The following is an 18,527-nucleotide window of genomic DNA, read 5'->3' as shown; positions in this document are numbered from 1 at the left end:
TTAGGCAGTTAGAAAAGCAGTTAAACGTTGAAGAAAGAAGCTGGTTTACGTATGCAGCTTCTGTTATAAATACATCTTCAATAATGTAAAATGGATCAATGAAAAACAGTGAATATATTCATCTTCTTCCTTCAACTGTCAACTGCTCTCTCTGCCTTCTTCATTTCTCTTCTTAAATCTCTAGAATTCTTTCATTCAATTATGTTATCTTCACAAGTTGGAGTCAAAAAACTCTCATATGCGTTGTCTTAATTATTACAACAGTTGCTATTTGCTTTCCTTCATTATTATATGACATAATTTAGCCATGAATATGGGACATTAGCCATAGCAAGCCATGCCTGCAACTTGCTGCTTGTGCAACAACATTAGCTTATATTAATGGCTAATTGGTAAAATATCTCCTGAACTATTGGTCAAGTTCAACTTAACCCTTATTTTTTATTATTATTTATTTTAATCCCGCAAATTATCAGATCAAAGTAATGCACCATCTCTGTTATAATAGAAACGCATAATTGTTGCTGAAAAGTATTTTCACTGCATAAACTCTAATTCATATTTTATTTCTAATATTTTTCTCTAATTTAATGTGTTTCTTTGGAGGATTTGCTACTCTTTAAATAGATCGAAAGGAAAACCAGAATCTTAAATTAAATAAGAAAAACAACATAAAATCTAAATAAAAATAAAAAGGAAATAAACATAATCGATTCAGACATATCTTCCAAGCCCAGTTCGAAGATCTTTCACAACCTTATTAGTTAGAACTAGCCTATCTCCATGCAGAACTACGTACTGCAGCTTTATACTACTCTCAAAAGCACAAATTCTTGGAATTTATCATCTCACATTACTTGGCGACCACCTCTAACAGAGTTTCGAAATTTTTGGTAGAGCTACCACTTGATTGCACGGCATCCAAAGCAAGACCTTGGAGGTGTTGAAGTTTCTTTCTCATTTTGTTCCCTTCATCGGTTGACATAATAAGCCTCAAGGCTTTCATCAAACCTCCTTTTGTGATTCTTCCTCCTTCAATCTTGAGACCAGTACCCCATACTGCCTCTATAGTCCTCGTGTTCACTGTTTGATCCCCAAAGAATGGCCTACAAATCATAGGCACGCATCCAGCTATACTATCCAAAACCGAGTTCCACCCACTATGTGTCACAAACACTCCGATTGCTTTGTGTCGCAAGACTTTTAACTGCGGAGTCCATGAAACTACTTTTCCCTTTTCTTTAGTCCTTTCTAAGAACTCTTCAGGCAATTCTTCCTTAGGATTGCCTCTAAATGACCAAAGAAATGGCAACTTGCATTCCTTTAGCACTTCTACTAACTCTGCTAACTCTTGGGGTGGTAGCGTTATCACACTTCCAAAACTAATGTACACCACAGATTCTTGTTTCTGCTTGTCCAGCCACTCCAGGCAACCGTGTGGATCAGACATGAACGGATCTGGAGATGTCAACACGAAGGGGCCGATGTGGAGAAACTTGGGGAGCCTTGACTTGAACAGATTCACCGCATCGGGGTCTAATTCTTCAAAAGAGTTTGAAGCAACAGCAGCTGCCTGTGGTAATGCTAATCCCATTTTACACAACATTGCTGCAAATTGTGATTCCTTAACGTCAAGGAATAGTTCCTTAGGTATGTCAGAAATACGTAGTTCAGAAAATCCTGGAAGAATGTCAATTGTTCTATCTTCGGGCTCTGCAATAAGATTATGCAAAATGAATAAGTTATCAGACTATAAAGGATAACATATATATTCCTATATATGCTAGGCAGACAACAAAGGAAAAAAGACAATATCAATTAATGATGATGTTGTCTAGGCCATTCTAGCTCAAAGTCTTTCGTAGCTTATCTAGATCAGGCGCAGTATAATGCAAAAGGTGGTGTTTCCATTCTGTACCATTGTAGCTAGAAACTTAAAATTTACATGTCATCCAATAACCAAGAAAAAGCAATATTCCTTAACCGATGCTTACCATTCCAGCTCCATATCAAATAGTAATTAATAGGCTATCATTTTCATCTAATCGCAGTACCAATATCGGCATTAACGATTCATGCTTCCTTGCATGGTAGGAAATAAAAAGCAAAAGGGAATGAAATTTTGGCCATGACTAAATTTTAGGGAAAAACATAAATAACTAGCATGAGATGTTTTAGGCACCCATATATAAATTAGCTTGAATTAAAATCCCTTTTATACAGGCTAGCTAAGGCCAAGAGGCCATGCCTAATTTGATGAAATCCCAATTCCAAGATTTATTTTCTTCCCAAAATTGGTGCTTTCATTGTAAACCTTCTGATTTACAACTCAAAAAAATAATATTAAAATTAATTTTTTTAAAATACTCATCTAATTTTTTTTTTTAAAAAAAACACTTTGAACAAATTGAATTTTATCTTTTTTAAATATGTAAATTAAATTTATTTATCATTTGAATTTAAATCAAATTATATAATTTAATTTAATTAAAATAGAGAATTGATTATTACAAATAAATTCTACTCTGACCGTGGAAAACCATGTAGATGCCATTAAATGCATAGTAACTGTACCTCTTACCTAGGATGATGAAGATTGGATCTCGATCCTGTCGAGTTCCTTAATTTAGAAATCAGTAAAAGCACAACGTGTGTTCTAGCCATTCATTGTGTAGAAAAATCTCAATTCCCTTGATACTTACGAGTTCTTTTCACTTGAAAATATGCTAACAAAATAGCTATATTGTTGATGACCAGCTCAGCAAGGATAATATAAAACCTTACCATTAATAATGCTTCTCATTTTCTGGTGGACTAAATCGGTTTCAAGGACCAAGAGGAGGGAACGAGAACTTGAGGTCCAAAGGGGCACCCAAGTGATATGCAATTCCTGAGCCAAATCCGCTGCAAACCAAAGAAATGCATCACTAATGATGCAAGTAAAATCCTTCCCTACCTCTTTCACCGCCACTTCCATTGCTTGCTTAAAATTCCCCGGCGTCGCCTTAAGAAAATAATCCATTACTTCATCGAGATTCCCTGCAAAGTTGTAGTTCTCAGGCAAACCATCGCTAACGTTGTACGGTTTTATGTTTTCCAGCCCGTCCTCCTTGGAGAAAAGTTTGCTGTTGGACTCCTTTGTGCTAAAGAATGAAAACTTTGCATATGAAGCAGAAGCAGACAGCCTCCTAACGAGAGAAAGAAGTGGAGGACCATGAGTTGCAACGGGGAATGCTAGCACAGCAATATGTTTCAAGTCATTTCTGGCTTCTGACATGATTAATTTGGTTTGCTTCAACAATGGAGGTATTAGATGCGCTTAATCATATGTTTGATTTCAAGTTAAAGAGGAAGTAAAGTGGCTTTCTACAGCTCAAAGAATATAAAAAAGCACAATAATACAGTATCTAGTAACGTTTGGATAAAAGAAAAAAAAAAAAAAACATGAAGAAGCGACAAAGAGATGGTAGTTCAACAACCGTACTTGTATAATTTACTTTTCAAATTCACCACAGGGCAATCAAGCATTAGTTTATTTGTTAGAAAATAATTTTTTAAAAAATTAAATTTTAAAAAAATAAATTATTTTATGATGTTTCATTGTGTAATAAAAAATAAATTGAAAAATATTTTTTAGTGTTTGGTTATGTTATAGAAAATAAACTGAAAAATAACTTATTAATATTTTATTTTCTTTAAATTTATTAAAATAATGAAAAACAAATCTTATAAATTAAAAAGTTGAATGCGAATGAAATTGAAAAAAAAATATAATCTCATAAATTATCTCAAATAAAATAAATAATAATCAAAATAATAGAGATCAAATCTAAAAATTAAAAAAATAAAGGATGAAGAAATTAAAATAATAATAATTAACATTTCATAAATTATTTAAAAAAAATAAGTAACAATCAAAAGAATGATGACTAAATTTGATAGATAAAAAATTTCAATAAAAAAATAATAAGAAAAAAGCAAATAACAATTTTATAAAAATAAAGATTAAAGTTAATACAAAAATTAAATTTTAAGAGATAAAATTAAAAATAAATATTCAAAACAAAACATATATAACAATTAAAAGTTTGAGGACTAAATTTGATATAATCAGTAAATAATATGATATTTTTTAATTTTTCACAACTCCCGGAAAGTGTTTTCCGCTCAAATTTTCTGGAAAAATACTTTCTAGATAAACAAGTTAAATTTTTCTTTGACTGAAAAGTATTTTTTATTGATTAACTTTTTTAATATCAAATAAATATAAAAAAATTTAAAAATAAATTTTAAAAAATAATCATAACCCAGGTGTAATAAGTAACGACTAGTCATAAAGCCCATCTCGTGTGGGACAATTTTCGAAACATAACTAAATTCAGCATTTTGTTTTTAATTTTAATGATTTAGTTTCTAAGAAAAAGTATTATTTTTATCATAATTCTTACTTTTTATTTATTTTTTTATGTTCGTGGAACAAATATTTTTTATTATTATATGTTGGTTATTTAAACACAAATTTGATGCAGTTAAAATAAGTACTTGTATAAACACAAAATTTAAATTAAGTGAAAAAAATGTATTGCTTAAGTCGAAATCCTCTCTTCATTATTAATTTGTTTCTTTTTAATTTTAATATAAAATGTTAATTTTTTTTTTATGAAAGGCATGCTTTTCTACTTAAAAAGATTTATAAAGAGATTTTAAATCAATAAAGAAAAAATAAAATTTTAATCGTTTTTATACATCTAAACATTAATGAATATTTAGTTCAAAATAAAAATACAAACAAGATGAAAATAAATAATAATTTATATATATATATATATTGTTTTTATTAAATATTTATATGCAGTTCTTTTATATAAAAAAAGACTTTTTGTATATAGTTCGATATATAATTATATATAAAAATATTAAATACAACTATAAAAACATTAAATATTATTTAAAAATCATAGCATAATAGAATAAATTTTAAAATATTATTTTACTTATTTATTTAAATGAAATTTTATTTTAAGATTTTAAAGGAAAAAAGAGGAGGAGAAAGAAACTATAGCAGAGGCTTGTCAATTCCAAACCTGTGAGCATTGATTTTAGAGCCTAAGTCCAGAATTATTTTATTTATTTTGAAGATTGTGGACGAAGCCCCGTCCACCTAAAACAGATTCTAGTAAATGAAGGTAAATTAAATGATAAAAAATTTTGGGTTCGGGATTTTGAACTCCAAAAACACAGATTTAAATTATTTTTAATAAAAAAATAAAAAAAATGTCATATCTACCCTTAAGAACCTATTTACAACCATAAAATACATTATTACGGGTCTAAAAATTCAAAATATAATCAAATGAAAAATATATTCCAACATGTTAAATACTCTTCAATGTCCTGATGTGAAAAAAGGGAGGAAAACAGGGATCCAGAAGCCCTCGAGGGTCAGTTTGAGGTGACAATAACGCAATACTAAGAGCTCGTTTCAGAACACGGCTGGGCTGTGTTTTTAAAAATTTTGATTTTTTTTTAATTATTAAAATTTAATATAATTTATATATTTTATATTGTTTTAATGTGCTATATTAAAAATAATTTTTAAAAAATAAAAAATTATTATTAACATGTATTTTTATACAAAAAATTATTTAAAAAACACTCACAGCTACCCTCCAAAACACACTCTACAAAGCAAAGGGTGAAAACTGAATGAAAACAAAATAGGGAAATGCATTTGTCTGGTCCCATTCGAACATGGAAAAAACCTCATGAAGGGACACCAGGAGAGAGGCAAACACAACAGATATAGTTACAAGCTTGTTTTGTTTTTTCATGTTTTCAAAGTATTTTAAAAAAAAATTAATATTTTTAAATTATTAATATTAAAAATAATTTTTAAAAAATAAAAAATATATAATTTAATATATTTCTGAATGAAAAACACTTGAAAAAAATATTATACTGATATATATTATTTTTAAATATTTATATGCAGTTTTTTTAGTTTGGCATATAATTATATATAAAAATATTAAATATAACTATAAAAATATTAAATATAAAATTATAGCTTAATAGAATAATTTTTTAAATATTATTTTACTTATTTATTTAAAGATAATTTATTTTAAGATTTTAAGGAAAAGAAAGAAAGAAAATATAGCAGAGGCTTGTCAATTCCAAACCTGTGAGCATTGACTTTAGAGCCCAAGTTCAAGAATTTTTTTTGTCGGTGGTTGTTGATGAGCATTGAATCCAGTAAATGAAGTTACTTTTAATGAATAAAAGATGTAATTGTTTTTTAAAATGATCTTTCTTTCTTTCTTTCTTTTTAATGATTTTCTCTTTCCTTCCTAAACTTCAAGAAAAGAAAACCAATAGTAGGAGGTGGGAGCAAAGAAAAGACAGCAACAGAATCAACATGGTAGAAAACCAAGCGACGAAGAACCTGATGAGCACAGCAATCATACTAACCAATGAATAGGAGAGGAAAAGAGAAACTGGGAAACAATGGCAGCTGAAAACATGAAGAAGAAGGCAGCAAACAATGCAAAAGAAAAAACGCAAGACAATTTTGAGGAGATAACAAGAAAATCTGACATGTTAAATAATCTTCCATGTCCAAGGTAGGAAAATAGAGATTGTAGCTGCAAAAAAAACAATCCAGAAGCCCTCCAGCGATGCTAAAATATCATATTTTAAATTACAATAATTTATAAATTTATTTGGCTTTTGATTGTTGTGATTTAGATTTAGTTTTATATAGAAATTAGATTTGGGATATAATTATTATTCCCATTAGCAATTAGTTAAAGAAGCTGAGCTAGACCAAGAGAGAACCTTCACCTTAAATCTCAGCAGCCCATGAAAGCTAGAAATCACAGCAAACGCGCTCCATTTGACCATGATCTAGGAATTGAGCAGCTCGATTGATCAAACACCAAGCTCAGTCATCCTTGCAGACTCAGCATCAAACACATGGCGGGCTACCCACAAAGGAGCTAACAATCCAAGCCAGAAACATAAAAGCCAACCAACAACAACACCAAAAAACTTACCATTGATGCCCAAAATGAGAAACGAAAGAAGAACTGTTCTAATCCACGGTAACTACAATCTGGATTAACAGTGATAATGCCCACGGTAGCTACATGTGGTTTTAGACATCTGATCTAAAAAAATATAGGACATGAACTCAATTACATTTAATAATATTTTTTTTTGAAATGAATGTTTTATTTAATAAAATGATAATACGGGGGTTGGGCTAAAAAGAAAGAAGGGTTCCTAACATTAAAAAAAAAAAAAAAGATGAAATCTTATTCGTAAAAATCATAAAAATCATAAAAACTTGTTAAAAAATTTAGATTGAAAAAAAAATCAATAACATATGAAATTGCAAGGAAAAAAAACCAAAAAACTAAAGGAAAAAAAACCTACACTCGCAAGCTTGACTTAAGTGACTTAAGTGTGTATAGGCTTAAAAAAACCTAGGTGTGTGAGTCTTTCAGTTTAGACGCACATATGTGGGCTGACTTTATTATTTTTTATTAAGAAATGAATGACTTATCATATGACTTTAATTTTTTTATATAAAAAAAGGTGATGCTTTGCTTTTTTTTTTCCCTATATTTTCAGTCACAGTTATAACCAAAATATTAAGGTTGTTTTTTTACTTAGAAACCTATTTTCAACTCATTATTTATCTAAAGACATTTTGATAAACCTACATGTGACTTTAAAAACAAAAACAAAATCCTCTTAAAATAAAAAATTAACTTAAAACAAAAAAACTTCATGAGCTCAGATTTATAAACTCTCTTTATTAAATGAAACTTGTTGATATAAAAATTGATTTTTTAGGGTCGAAATTGGTATCAATCAAGTGTTTCTCTTCTACCATCAAAATTCAGTCACTTTATCTTTACTCTCACAAATTAGAGACTAAAAAATAAAAATAAATAAAGTTTAGGATTAAAATTAAATTTTAGAAATATGGGGGGGGGATTTTGTAATTTAAAAAGTAGAAAGACTAAAATAAACTATTTTTATCCAATTTTGAAACTATCATTTATTTTTTTTTACTTCTTTTTCACTCTGTTTCTTTTTATTTCAGTCTCGTCCCTCCTGTATAAATTAAAAGCAATCCCCCTTCAAATTCTTTTTTGGTCGAGCAAGGGTGCTAGAATATTTTCGGTTTCTTCCTTTATTATCATGCAAGAATATAATTCCCGTCATTAAAAATCGTTAGAAGTACGTAACCTAAGCAAAGTTGATTTTAAGAATAAAATAGTTTACTGGGAAAAATCTAGGCATATTCTAGTGATGACATCTATTAGCTGTAATGAACGTATTTTCATGCTCTATTACAACTCAAAAGTTCATGTTACGTGGTGCCCTCTTATTGGGTTTTGTCAAAGCTAGATACGTTTAATTAAACAAATCTTGCTTAAATATAATATAATAAATTATAAAATATAATGAGACTAAAACATGAGAACTTTGAACGAGTCTTTGTCTCATAATCTGTGCATTGAATAGAATCCAGAATATATAATTATTTATTTAGTTTGGCTATTTAACAACCAATTTTCTACGTAGAGAGAGAGAGAGAGAGAGAGAGAGGCAGAGGTTACAAAATTTAGAACGGGAGTGGCTATTGGAACAGCCTTTTTGTCTACTGGCATCCACAGCTTTTTCTCAGTTAAATGACTTTAATATCCTTTTGTTTTTCTTTTTTTTTAAAAAAAAAAACATTAATTTGTTACAACCTCATTAATCAATTAAACACCACGCCTGCATCCTTGTTTTTTATTTTTTCCCATCCAGCCACTCCCACCTGCATGCTAGTCAAAATTCAGAAACCACTACAAATCTCAACTATGGATGAAAAAAACGAGAAAAATGGATTTAATTTCTACTGAACTTAAAAAATGATAGCTCCAGAAGAACAAGAAGCGTTAATTAGTATCGGTTTTTTGGGGGGTTTCTGTAGCTTGGGTTTTTGGTGGCGCTGCTGCCATGGTTGGTTGTAAGGACTACTTTCATCGTCAAAAGTGCTGGTAATTGAAGGGTGGAGCCGCTGCTAATTTGGTTTCCAATTTTCAAAGCCACTGATAGAATGTAACAAGGAAATGACTAAAATGTCTTCCACAAAAACAAAGGTGGCAATCATTATCGAACATGGGTGCCACCCCATAGTTGACACTTTTTATACCCCTCCTAATCTAGCAACCACCGCAGCCCCGTCATTATAAATATGCACAGGCCCCTCCTAAAATCCCAGAATGAATGAAAGGCTCAATATATTATTCTGCAAATGCATACTCGTTATGCTACCATCTCCATTTTTATCCTTCTCATTTCCAGCACACATGCTGTCTTCACAAGACGACCGCACCCTTACCTCAGTGCGGCAAACCAATTCATGGCTCCTCAAAATGCTGCCCGTGCCTCTTTGAGGATTCGGCCATTAGTGTGGGATGCAAATTTGGCACGTTACGCGCAATCGTATTGCAATCAAAGGCGCTACGACTGTGATTTAAAGCATTCTAACGGACCATACGGTGAGAACATCTTCTGGGGCAGTGGCAGTGGCTGGACTCCAGCTCAGGCCGCCGCCGCATGGGTCTCGGAGCGTAAATGGTATAATTATTGGTCTAATTCTTGTGCCGAGGATCAAGAATGTGGACATTATACTCAAATTGTTTGGAACAGCACAGAAAGAATTGGGTGTGCTAGGGTGGATTGTTTTCGTGGAAGGGGAGTTTTCATGTCTTGCAACTATGATCCTCCTGGGAATTATATTGGAGAAAAGCCTTATTGAATGTGTATCTTGAAATTTTGCCTAGTTTTTATTTATTTTATTTCTATTTTTTTGTGGAAACCTCGTATGATTATTACATTCTATCATATGGGTGATTGATGTGTTCTCCTTGACACAATTTTCACCCTTCTTTATTTTATGTATTTATTGTAAAATAAATTTCAATATCACATGAAATATAATTAACGATGTAAGAAAAAAAAAAGATTTTTCAATATTAACGGTGTGGCTTCTCATCCTTTCAGTTTCCGCTCGTCTTTTTTTCACTACAGCGATCTTAGTTTTCAAAGCATTCAATCTCGTGTCATTGGTAATTATTTATAACTTTAATACTAAATTATGTTATTTTTTAGCTTGTTTGAAAATACGGTTTTTTTAAATTTTAATTTTTTTGTTAATTTTTTTTATATATTTTTAAATCGTTTTTATGTGTTGATATTAAAAATAATTTTTTTAAAATAAAAAAATATTATTTTAATATTTTTCTAAGTATAAAACACTTTAAACCACAACCACTATCATAATTCTAAACAGATCATTGATATGAAAGACTAGCCAATATTTATTTGTATATAAAATATATTCGAAAGTGTGGTAATGGTTGTTTTTTATTTCAAAACACATCAAAATAATATTTTTTTTACTTTTAAAACATTATTTTTTACATCAATACATCAAAAAAATATGAAAATATTAAAAAAAATTTATATTTTTTTCAAAAAAAAAATTCCAAAAACAATTCTGACACATCCATAAATAAAGCTGATTCTATCACAGAGTAATTAAGAACATCAACTAACCAATTAATATGAATTGCGAACGAAGAGAACCAACTAACTGGTTTAAATGCACCAACTGTAGTTGCCAAGGGAAACTAGAAACAGGTAAGTGTAATTTGTTGCCCATGCGTTGCCACGTGGAATGCTTCGTTAGTGTTTTTTTTTTTTTCGATCCAGTCTTTAACTTGAACTAATTTTTAAATTAAATTATATAAAAATTAATTTAAAATGACTTATTTAATATTTTTTTCATGATTTATTTTTTTAAACCATCTTAATAATTTTTAGATATTAAAATAATATTATTTTAGAATTATCTTTTAACTCGTCCAACTCGTAATTTAGACTATAGACCTAGTCAAGTTTTAATAACTTTATTTTCTTAAATTAATTTTTTTATTTAATTATACAATAATATAATTAGATATTATTGGTCGTGAAAGCAAGTTTTAATCATAAAATTTAAAACATATTAACCAATCAATTTTATGCAGTTAGATGAAGAAATTTAAGAATAATAAATTTTAAAAAAATCATAAAAAATATATTTCATTCTAATTAAATATTAAAGAGAAAAATATTTTAAAAATTACACTTATTAAGTGAATGCATAATCATCCAAAAAAAATTGATGATATTATTATAAAAAAACCCTAATATTCTTTTTCAAAAACACATTGGAATAACTTGATCATGTCATATATGCATGGGCTTAGAAAGCTTAGGAGAAAATAGCCATGCTCACATGCCTAGCTGGTTCAAAAAAAACTAATTGATAGATAACATGTTATTTTTTTATTGAAAAAAAATAAACAACATGCCATTTGGTAATTTATTTTTTATCCACCAAAAACCATTTTCAATGGCTAAAAAATTAGGTTTGTGTTTTTTTACTTTTAAAACCTATTTTTCACATGAAAACACTAATAAAAATATAAAACACCCAAAGAGCCAAACTAAAAAAAAAAAATCTTTTAACCTTGATTAATCTTTTCAGTGAGAGGAAGCATAAAAACATTTTAATGGAACTTCTCTCATTAAGTAGAATTCAATGACATCATGATCATCCATTTTGGTAGCTAAAATATGACCGATTGATCTTTTTTTTTCTGTTCTATTTTGAGGTGATTTTCTCCCTACGTCACTTTCATTAACTGAAGTATATATAAAAAAGAAATTTAAGGATAAAATTTAAAATTCTAAAAAATAGGGATCAATCTAAGTAAAATTAAGTATCAATCTAATGAAGGGGTATTTTTATACATCTTGAATGTAATGTAGCACGTGATCCAAAACAAGTCATTAACTATATAACAATATAAACATGACATAAAAAGATAAAATTAAAAAAAATTAAAAACCAAAACAAATAATCAATTTAGAAACAAAATAATTGCATTGTAGAATACCACATTGCAAGTGTCTAACGATCCATAGTAAAAGAAATAGTAAAAACACTTCTCCTTTAATTATATTTGTTAAATATTAATTGATGTAACAATGTGACTTCTGAGCTGGTACCAATAAGGTCAACCCCCAGCATAGATGAATAGGTTAGATTCTGAATTTGTTTTTTAAAAATTACTAGTTTGAGTCCTATAAATCTTAAAATTACTGAAGATTTACATAGTCGTTAACTACAGGATCCATAAGATTAGTTAAAGTGTACACAAACTAATCCAAATATCTATATTAATTAAAAAAAACAAAAAAAAATAGGCTACTACGTAGAGAAATGGCTCACAATTTGAATTTTATTTTTCAAACTAGCAGTTATCTTAAGAGGATTAATTAATTAAAATAAAATAAAATACAATAGAAGGTAAATTCACTATTCACATCAAGTACTTTCACTTGAAAAATGCTTTGATATTTTTTTTTCAATTTCATTCTTAATATTAGATTTATTTGAGATTAAGTTTTATAATTTGTTTTAATTTATTTTTTATAGGGTAATCTCGGTCTACTGATCTGGGTTATGAGTTTGATTTACTAGAGTTTACTTGAATTTTTTTTTTAATTTCATTCTTTAACATTGAGTTGATTGAAAATTAAATTTTATAATTTGTTTTTAATTTTTTAATTTAAAATTATTTTAATTTTTTAATTAACAAAAAAACTAAAAGAGGATGTGAATTCATTATTGATCTAAGGATTGTTTTTTGCTGGGATGGTATCACTTTCATGTGCTCTGTCTATGGGGACTCTTCTTTGTTTGTTTTAGATTATTGCAGTAATCATTCTTTCCTGCCAACTATATATCCTTTTAGGCAATCTTCCCCTGCAATTTTTTTTTAAATTTGTTGTCCTCCATGGTCCATACATTCCCTTTGTTTCTCTTTCTAATCTAGAGTGTCACTATAAAAAAAAAAAAAAAACTCTAAGATTCTTCCCGGTTTTCTCCCTTCTTAATTCTCTCTCTTTTTAGCCATTGCTGGTGTTTTTTTGGCGTGTTTATTGAAGTTGGATGGTGTTCTTCTGTTGCTTTCTTTCTCAATGATGAAGTCTGCTGGTTTTCTATTTAAAAAATATTTGGCTTTTGATTTGAGTTGTGTTATTTTTTCTACATTGTCGCAATGTAACTGTTCTTGTACGATTTTAATGGAGTGAATTTTACGTAAATAATTAACATTAACAAAACTACTAAAAGACGCATTAGGTTTTCCTAGCTATTTTACTATTTATATAAACAGCTGTCACTTTTTATTTATTTTATTTTAATGGTTAATTAATGATTCTCATGGTCAAGATTCATGTGAGCATATCTACCATACTATCTTTTAAAAGGCCACCCGTCAGTCTATTCATGAATAAATATTTGGTAACGTTGTTTCTGACTTGTAGATCAGCTTCACACGTTCATTCAAGCGTCGTGTGGTATATGCAAATGCAAATTATGATCACATCCTTTTCCTTCCTCAAATTTGCTTTTGAATTATGGATACCTTCCATGCTTGAATTCAACAGTCACCAATTACTTTTTCTTATGAACATCCATGATTACTATAGTTTCTGGATTGACTGGCGTGTTTTGTTGTCCTTTCATGAACATTAGCAAGAAATTACTCCCTATTTACGTCTCAGATATGTAAATATTGTATCCCTTTGAAAAGATGAAGTCGGCAAATGAATTATCTTAGGTATCAGAATAGAGCCACCATATGCATATGATGCCAAATTTCCACTGGGATGAGCTACTTGGCTTCGCCTTGCTTTCCTCTAAATTTACAAATTGCTGTCAACAGATAAAAACCAGGCTGAGATTGGTCTAATAAAGGTACTTGAGGAATTATTTCTCTGTCATTTATTCTCCTTGGAAAATATTAAAGAAGAATTAAGGCCTCAAATATACATTTTGTAGTGAGGTATTAGTTTCAAAAAGGAAGAAAGAAAGAAAGAATGACCAAGACTTTGAGGCATGAAAACAACCTTCTAAACAAAAAAGCCGACCTTTTCCTCTGGGTGAATTGTGCCTTGAGTGCGGTAATTGTCAATGGTGCTTGGGTTCTGCACTTGGAAGATTATTGAATAATAAAGTGTTCTAACTTTTATGAAGGTTCTTCATGAACCATTGAATTCCTGGTCAAATGCAGGGTAAGGTAATCATCATGAAGTGGAATAGCCTTGAAGGCCATTGGTCTCCTTTTCAATTTGCTCCTCACAGCTGCATAGTTTGAAAATTTTCCTGTGAGTTGGATAGGCTATTAAAGTGAAATTGTATTCCTGAGTTCTACATTACCTTTTTATTTGCTGGGTACTTTTATTGCTGCTTGTTTTTTCTGATCCTTGTGTTTGCAATGATACGTCTGGTTTCTTTGTCAGCAAACTCGATAAACTTTTGCAGAACTGCTCATTGACAATGATGATATGAACTCAGTAATAGTCATTATGCTGCATGTCTAATCAACACTCATTGTTTTTGCAAGAAAGTGACATAATGCAACTTAACAGAATGCTTTCATACCTCTTTGTACAATCTTAGCTCCCCTACTGATTTTGATATTTCTACAACGCAATTCATGGGAGCAACCTCAATCACCTGACATTTGACACGGAATCATTAGACTGTTATTGATGTTAGACTCCTGAATTCTGAAATCCTAAAGCTGTGTGGAACATTTTACCTCTGCTGATAGGTCATAATATGATCTGCTACATCTTTTCATCTTTAGTTTTTGATTCATTTTCATCTGATATGATACAGTATAGTCATTAGTCACTCTGTAACGGAGAAGATCTCTATAGATGAAGACTCAGTAATCTAATGAGTTTTTACCTTGGAATTTTTCATCCTTTCGACTGACAGACTCGCATCCATTGCAGCAACTTCAATTTTCCTTATTGTCTCATGAACTGAATGTTCAGACCCTAGCCTGGTTTTCTGCTTCTTGTCTTCCTAGGAAAGAGAGGAGATTGATTGAAATTCACAAATGAACAAAGGAAGTTTGCAGTAATTAAATTCAAGTTCTGATTATAGACTTGCCTGTTCTTCAAAGAGACCAGATAAATCAAGGTCATGGGACATTGCTATCAATTGGAAAGCGTTTATGAAACTTGAGGATTCAGGGGTCTCTGTTTCTGAGGCATTGTCCTGCATAGAGTTTCAGGTATTCAGGTGAAATCATAAAACTTGCTGTCATTTACTGTTTATGGAAATTTACCTCATCTGCATCAAAAGCAGCATTAACATCATCCAGGAAGATTTTCTCGTCGCTTTCATATCCACAAGAAGGCACGTAATCTATCCGAAACCATTCATCTTCAATGATCTCTGGTATTGTTATTCTCTGCAATGAAGGATGATGACATTTTTTTCTTTGTTATGATCTTGGTATTTGTTAAAGCATAAAATCTTTCCTTGGATATACCTTTCTGGGATTTGGATCTAATATTCTTGATATTAGCTTCCTCTGACTTTTTGTAAACCACAGTGGACAGGTGTATTCAGCTGTAGATATCTTTACACAGACAGGGTCATCAATGGAGTGATTTCTTTCTCACTTGGGAGAGAGAATTAACAGTGCACATATATAAAATAATACCTTCTTATATAACATTATGAGGTTACGTTCGTCAAATGGTAGATATCCTGACAGTAGTTCGAAAAGGATTATCCCACAGGACCAAACATCTGCAGCTGCTCCTTCATAACCCTTATTTGCAATAAGCTGCTTAGAAGAAAATCACCATTAGCTATAGTGGTGAGGAGAATTGAGGTACAAGTTTCTAAACTATTCCCTAGCCCTCAACCTCCCTTGTTTTCTCAGATGTTACCAGCTGAGAATTATTTTCAGGAATTTGGTAAAAAAGGAAAGTTGCTTCTTACCTCAGGTGCTACATAGCATGGAGACCCACAGGCTGTCGTTAGCATGCTAGCAGGCTGTCGATCATATATTCAACCAATGTTAATGGAATTGTATGAACTAACTCTGCAAATAAATAAATAAGAATAGAAGAAAGATTGCTAGACTTTCAGTACCTTGTGAAATGCACTTAGTCCGAAGTCGGAGACTTTCAGATTTCCTTTGCTGTCCAGAAGTAAGTTTTCTGGCTGTACACAAGATGTTCATTAATTTGCGTATATACTTTGTATATAATTGACAAATAATGCGAAGAACATTGTATACTATACCTTTAAATCTCTGTGATAAACTCCTCTGGTATGGCAATAGTCCACTGCATCTATCAACTGATGAAAGATTTTTCTTGCTTCTGATTCATTTAGTTTCTTGGCATACGACTGAGTAAACAGGGTGTGAACAGGATTAGAAATGTCAAATGAAACACTTACTCTAGGAATTGCAGAAGCTGCTCCTTGGATAATCCTTACCAGCTTGTCTGCAAGTTGTCCTCCTGAGATATATTCCATTACCATATAAATCTTTGTCTTTGATCCGATAACCTGTAATTGTAATTCAACACCAATAAGTATTGAGAAAGAGCTCTCCGACTTGCCGAGTTGAAGTTTAGTTGAGGCCACGTGACACCACATGAAACTAGCTAACGTACCTCGTGTATCCGTACGATGTTAGGGTGATGGAGGAGTTTCATAGTTCTTATCTCCCTTTGTACCTGGAATTAGTTTTAACTCCGATATATTAGAAAGAAGCATGTTTGGTTTTGTTAGTGATCAAGACCTTACTGCAGGAAAGTGGAGAGATTCACCTGATTCTTGAGATCGCTTTGCATGACCATGTTCTTATCCATGATCTTGATCGCAACCTGATGGCCATTGGTGGTGTCTACAGCAAGCTTAACCTTCGCAAATGTTCCCTCTCCGATTGTTCGACCTACCTGGTACTTACCAAGTTTATTTCCGTATGCCATATTTTATGACAAAATATCGACTCCTTTCTCCTTCTTCTTCAGCTAATAACAACTATTCCTTCTCTAGCTTCTGCAAAATGTTCCTCCCTTGCCTTTTCTACTGATATGGATCACGAGCACCTGCACCTCTTGCAAATGTTTCTCAATATCCTCTTTGCTTCAAACCGGTGGCTAAGCGATTAATTTGATTGAGAATGGAGGTTAACTCGTGCTCTTCTTCCCAGCAACTACCATTTACATGGCTCTCAATATTTCTCATGTCTGTTTTCAGAAGGAAAGTATCCGTCTCTGGCTCAAATTTTTCTTTCTTTCTATATAAACGCATGTGTATATTTGTTAGAGGCTTAGAATATAAGTTTCTCCCATGGAAGAAACGATGACTTGTTGTTAGTTGGCTAGTCGGTTGACTCTGTTTTGAATGGTAAGTTAGCAGTTGCTGTAACATGTACAGTCTTAAATATACTTACCTGTGGTATGGTCACGTCTTGCTGGTTTGGAAAATACGTAAACGTCCACCCAAATTATGGCAGCCCTTCACTTCAGTTTTGGATTTGGATCGTAGCCGTTTTATTTTATTTCATATAATTGAAATAGGAAGAATTATTCAAATTTTAATTTTCCATCTGACCCATTAAAGGGGTTCTCAAAAGACAAGAACAATTTCATTTTTATCAGCTATTTCGTTGCGTCATTGATGGCGCATTTTCTTCATTCACTGACATCATATTATATGCATGCATGTAACGAAGGGCGGAGGGGGCATAGAAGGCAAAGATGGGCTGTAGCCCAGGTTAAAAAAACAAAAACAAATCCTAAAAAAACCTAATAACTCACCTTAAAAGAACTCCACCTTCTCCCTTTACCAAAAAAAAATATCAAATAAAAAAAGCCATGTTTTGCTAGGTGCTGAGAAGTTTTTTAAAATGTAAGTTCTTTGCACTAAATTTTTATTTGTTTTTATGTATCTTTTATTTTGAATTTAAATGCAGAGGAAAACTTATAATTAATTTTGTTATAATCTTTGTGCATCTAGGGTTGGATCAATTCCTAAAACAACTTAGAAAATTTGCATAACTTGTGCTACTTACTGCTAGACTTTATATTTAGTTTTAATACTTGTTTTATTGGTTATTATCTCTTCCCCTTTTATTGATAATTTCTTAGTAAGTTTGATATACAATGTACATTGCAGGTTATGCCAGCCAGACCACTTGTTGACATAATAGATACAAACAATCAATTTAGTCCACATCTTTATCTGTTTATCAGTATCAACATCTAACACACAAGCACAAGTTATTGTGTTTATATTTTTCTAGTCTTTATCATCTTAATTTCTTTCTTCCTTGAATTTGTAACTGCTAACATCATACTAGTTTTTCAAAATTTAGAATATTTAATTCTTTAGATAAAAAGGCAAGTCTATCAGTGTTCAAGTTGAAACTTAAGTTATTTGACCTAAAAATACCCACATTCTGATGACTGTTTGGAAAGCTTTTTGAAACTTAAGTTCTTTGACCACAATTTCTATTCCTAATCTTACCATGTAAGTCTAGCAGTATTCAAGAAGTATAACAAGTTCAATTAACATGATGTTT

The 18,527-nt window shown here is 30.9% G+C and overlaps 3 protein-coding genes across 4 annotated transcripts; 1 reads left to right on the top strand and 2 right to left on the bottom strand.

The window, feature by feature from the left end:
* Nucleotides 1–683: 683 nt before the first annotated feature.
* LOC133688625 (flavonoid 3-O-glucosyltransferase-like) lies at nt 684–3,379 on the bottom strand. Its single transcript, XM_062108173.1, has 2 exons — nt 2,785–3,379; nt 684–1,713 (listed from the first exon to the last, which is right to left on the bottom strand). The coding sequence occupies exons 1-2, from the start codon at nt 3,275–3,277 to the stop codon at nt 854–856; spliced, it is 1,353 nt and encodes a 450-aa protein (XP_061964157.1). The 5' UTR covers nt 3,278–3,379; the 3' UTR covers nt 684–853.
* Nucleotides 3,380–9,277: 5,898 nt separating this feature from the next.
* Nucleotides 9,278–10,067, top strand: LOC133687914 (pathogenesis-related protein PR-1-like). The gene has a single exon (XM_062107256.1). The coding sequence runs from the start codon at nt 9,317–9,319 to the stop codon at nt 9,821–9,823; it is 507 nt and encodes a 168-aa protein (XP_061963240.1). The 5' UTR covers nt 9,278–9,316; the 3' UTR covers nt 9,824–10,067.
* Nucleotides 10,068–13,883: 3,816 nt separating this feature from the next.
* On the bottom strand, nt 13,884–17,275 carry LOC133687787 (CBL-interacting serine/threonine-protein kinase 21-like). Of its 2 annotated transcripts, XM_062107110.1 has the most exons (15): nt 16,768–17,274; nt 16,612–16,674; nt 16,433–16,504; nt 16,235–16,342; nt 16,082–16,153; nt 15,929–15,982; nt 15,645–15,770; nt 15,471–15,560; nt 15,264–15,389; nt 15,082–15,193; nt 14,879–14,994; nt 14,727–14,792; nt 14,567–14,641; nt 14,342–14,448; nt 13,884–14,266 (listed from the first exon to the last, which is right to left on the bottom strand). In XM_062107110.1, the coding sequence occupies exons 1-15, from the start codon at nt 16,927–16,929 to the stop codon at nt 14,209–14,211; spliced, it is 1,407 nt and encodes a 468-aa protein (XP_061963094.1). In that variant the 5' UTR covers nt 16,930–17,274; the 3' UTR covers nt 13,884–14,208. The 2 variants fall into 2 exon arrangements, with proteins under 2 accessions (XP_061963094.1, XP_061963095.1); XM_062107111.1 differs by lacking the exon at nt 15,471–15,560 and having other exon boundaries at nt 16,768–17,275.
* Between the last annotated feature and the right edge of the window lie 1,252 nt (nt 17,276–18,527).

This window comes from Populus nigra, chromosome 3, assembly GCF_951802175.1.
Source record: "Populus nigra chromosome 3, ddPopNigr1.1, whole genome shotgun sequence".
NCBI lineage: Eukaryota > Viridiplantae > Streptophyta > Magnoliopsida > Malpighiales > Salicaceae > Populus > Populus nigra.
The sequence above is the reverse complement of the archived record's forward strand: the minus strand, read 5'-3'. Positions and strand labels throughout refer to the sequence as shown.